Raw genomic sequence first — 3,129 nt, 5'->3', positions numbered from 1 at the left:
GATTTGAAAATTTTATATTTTTTATATTAAATAAAAATTTCAGACCAAACTGCTTTTTTTTCTTAGAGATAAGAATTTGAGGAATATCTGGAAGCAACCATTTTCTAATTTATTAATGGACTAGAATTTGCAAGGTTATTTAAGTAATTTTATTTTTTAGTAGATAATTAAATGGCCAAATTTAACTTAACTTGTTGTTTTATAATTATATATTGGTCTGGCAATTCATTAATATCTATGGAGGCGCGTAAACAAAGATTAAAGGTGACGAAGCAGGAAAACTTTATTTAGAAAAAAGTGAACAACAAGCAATTACAATGAAGATCCAAGTTAGTTATTTTCTTCTATACCTATAAATTAAATCACTCACTCTCCTTCAACCAAACTCCATCAATTTGTTTTTGTTTTTCAAACTTCAAAACAACCACTTGAATTTCTTAAAGCCTTTTAGTTGTTTTAAGATACATTAATATATATATGGCTATCCTTTTCTTCTTCATGCTACTACTGTCGTTCTCTGTGGCTCAACCAATATTTCAACCCCCTGCCGGATGTCCGACACATTGTGGAGACACTGAGGTACGTTCCATATATATTAGGGCATACTCATGATTCATAGCTTGTCAATTATATAAAAAAAAAGTGTCAAAATTGCAATCATACATAGAATTACAAAAAGTTAACTGTTATTTACATGATTAACATTAAAAAGTTGCATATAATTACAGGTTACCTATCCATTTGGGATAGGTAAAAATTGTTCCAGATCTGAAGAGTTCGACATATTGTGTAATAAGACGATCGACGGTAGCTACAAGGCAATATCTTTGCCTGCTTCAAACGGATCGGAATCCGTATTACAAAGCATATCCGTGTCCCAAGGCCAAGCTCGGTTTGAGGTCGTTGTTTCTTGGCTGTGTCATATTAACTCAAGCTTTAATCGTGGGAGTCTGTCTACTGTTGATTTGACCGAGTCGCCATTTTGGTTATCAAATACTGAAAATAGGTTCATGGTACTAGGTAGTGAGACATCTGCATATGTCAGACTTACGAGTAAATCTATATGGGACACAATATTCAACCCACCAAGGAGTCGACCTATCTGGTACGAAACAGGGTGTACATCTGTGAGCTTGAGTGAGCAGGGACTGGTGAATGGCTCATGCTCTGGTATGGGTTGCTGCCAGACTGCCATTCCATTTGGAATGAGGGGTTATGATATTACATTCGATTTTAGATTCCACAGTTCTAATACCTCAAGCTTCAGCCCTTGTGGGTATGCGATGCTAATAGAAAAAAATTTCAAATTTAGCACCACATATCTCACCAAAACTGACTCCTTTAACAAGGATGCCAATACATTTTCGGCTAAGGATGCCAAGAAATTTTCGGTTGTTTTTGATTGGGTTGCAGGGAACGAGACCTGCAAAATAGCAAAACAAAATAGAACCCATTATGCATGTGTTAGCACTAATAGCCAATGTGTTGACCGCGCCACTGGTCAAGGTTATATATGCAATTGCGCACCAGGGTATCACGGAAACCCCTATCTCCTTAATGGTTGTCAAGGTACGTACGTTATATATATGTACATACTACAAATGATATGCTCCACTTTCTTAGTTATAATATTATGCCTGCTTTTATTGACCTCGGGAATCTTAGTGTTGTAAATTTAATCAAAATTAAGTATACTCTCACAGTTGATGCATAATATTGTCTAACTCTCCTATATAATTTTTCTTTCTTACTGTAAGGCCCCCTTCGGCATGGTGGATTAAGAGGTTAAGGAGCGCCAAGGAGTTCATGTTCGGCAAATAGAAAAGATTAAGAAAGTAGCATGTATTTGAATAAAATATATATGTAATAAGAGAAAGACTATATTACCCTCATATTATTATTGTCATATAACATAATTATAATAAAATTGATGAATGTAATTGTATTACAATTTTAATTAAATATATTTCATTAGAGTAAATTGTGTTAACAAAGTTTGAACTAGGCACAGAGCATCCAGTTGACTAAGTGTCGTTAACTTAAGTAATTAACAAGTCAAACCGTAATCAAGTCAATTGGTTAAGCGATTCAGAGTACTTGAAAAGTTTTGAATGCAGTTTGAATTTAAATTGATACCTGCACTGGTACCAACTCAACCAATTAGTGATATTCTATGCAAAATTTTGTATTTCATTTTTAATTGAAACCTGTCACAACTTTTTAATCAAAATGAAAAGAAAAATGAGAAAAAGAAAAATTGTGACAATACTATATATAACAAATATGAAAAGGACCTGATATGATTCAAAACAGTTTGAAATAACTAAAATTGGAGAAACGGAAATATAGCTGGCATGAACTATATAATCAATTAAAGCAGCACTACCAAAATGCACAAAGATAAATATGCAGCTCCTTCATAAGCAATATCAAAATGACCAAAATAAGTATAGGTACCAGTGGTATCAAGTACCATAACCTTAACAAAGTCTCATCTTCACAACTTATTGAGACAAAATGTAATCCATATTAGATACTAAAACAAAAGCATGATATCACTAATTTCACGTCCTCTTTGATTCCACTTTGATTTCTTGCATATTCAACAAGATCTAATTTCACGTCCTCTTTAATTTCTTGCACGGCTTGGCATATTCTCCCACAAATTATTTCTAATGCCCATTCGGAGTAAGGCTCCCACAAAATAATTGGTTTAATTTAACAACCATTCAAATAGGTCGGATTAATCCACACAAATACACATCAAATTATGAACGTATATTTAACATCAGTTACATAATATTCGGAGTGGATAATTGTGTGGATCCGAATCCGAATCCGTGTAATTCGGACAAAGTAACTTCCGCTTTCGAATCCATTTATCAAACTAGCGACGCATCAATTCTCTCTCCACACTCGGCGCTATTCAATTATTTAGGCCTCTTAGGCCTTGTATACTCTCTATTATTCTTACCGCAAAGTTTGTCGGACTAAATTCATTCTGACATGCGGACATTCGTTATGAATCAAATAGTTGTATTTTTTTTCAAAACCATCAAAACTTCTACTCACGGATCCGCACAATCTATATCCAACCAATGGAGACAAGAGACATATTTGTTTACAAAT

At 33.8% G+C, this 3,129-nt stretch overlaps 1 protein-coding gene across 1 annotated transcript; it reads left to right on the top strand.

Moving 5' to 3' along the window:
* Positions 1-477: 477 nt before the first annotated feature.
* LOC144556614 (wall-associated receptor kinase 2-like) lies at positions 478-1,789 on the top strand. The gene is made up of 3 exons (XM_078304995.1): positions 478-579; positions 729-1,569; positions 1,758-1,789. Exons 1-3 carry the CDS (start codon positions 478-480, stop codon positions 1,787-1,789), a joined length of 975 nt encoding a protein of 324 aa, XP_078161121.1.
* The last annotated feature ends 1,340 nt before the right edge of the window (positions 1,790-3,129 follow it).

Source organism: Carex rostrata, chromosome 7, assembly GCF_964058835.1.
Source record: "Carex rostrata chromosome 7, lpCarRost1.2, whole genome shotgun sequence".
NCBI lineage: Eukaryota > Viridiplantae > Streptophyta > Magnoliopsida > Poales > Cyperaceae > Carex > Carex rostrata.
The sequence above is the reverse complement of the archived record's forward strand: the minus strand, read 5'-3'. Positions and strand labels throughout refer to the sequence as shown.

Coding starts and splice junctions, on each gene's coding strand:
- LOC144556614 (XM_078304995.1), top strand. CDS start 478: ATGGCTATCCTTTTCTTCTTCATGCTACTACTGTCGTTCTCTGTGGCT. Junction 580..728: donor CACATTGTGGAGACACTGAG/GTACGTTCCATA, acceptor ATATAATTACAG/GTTACCTATCCATTTGGGAT. Junction 1,570..1,757: donor TCTCCTTAATGGTTGTCAAG/GTACGTACGTTA, acceptor TCTTACTGTAAG/GCCCCCTTCGGCATGGTGGA.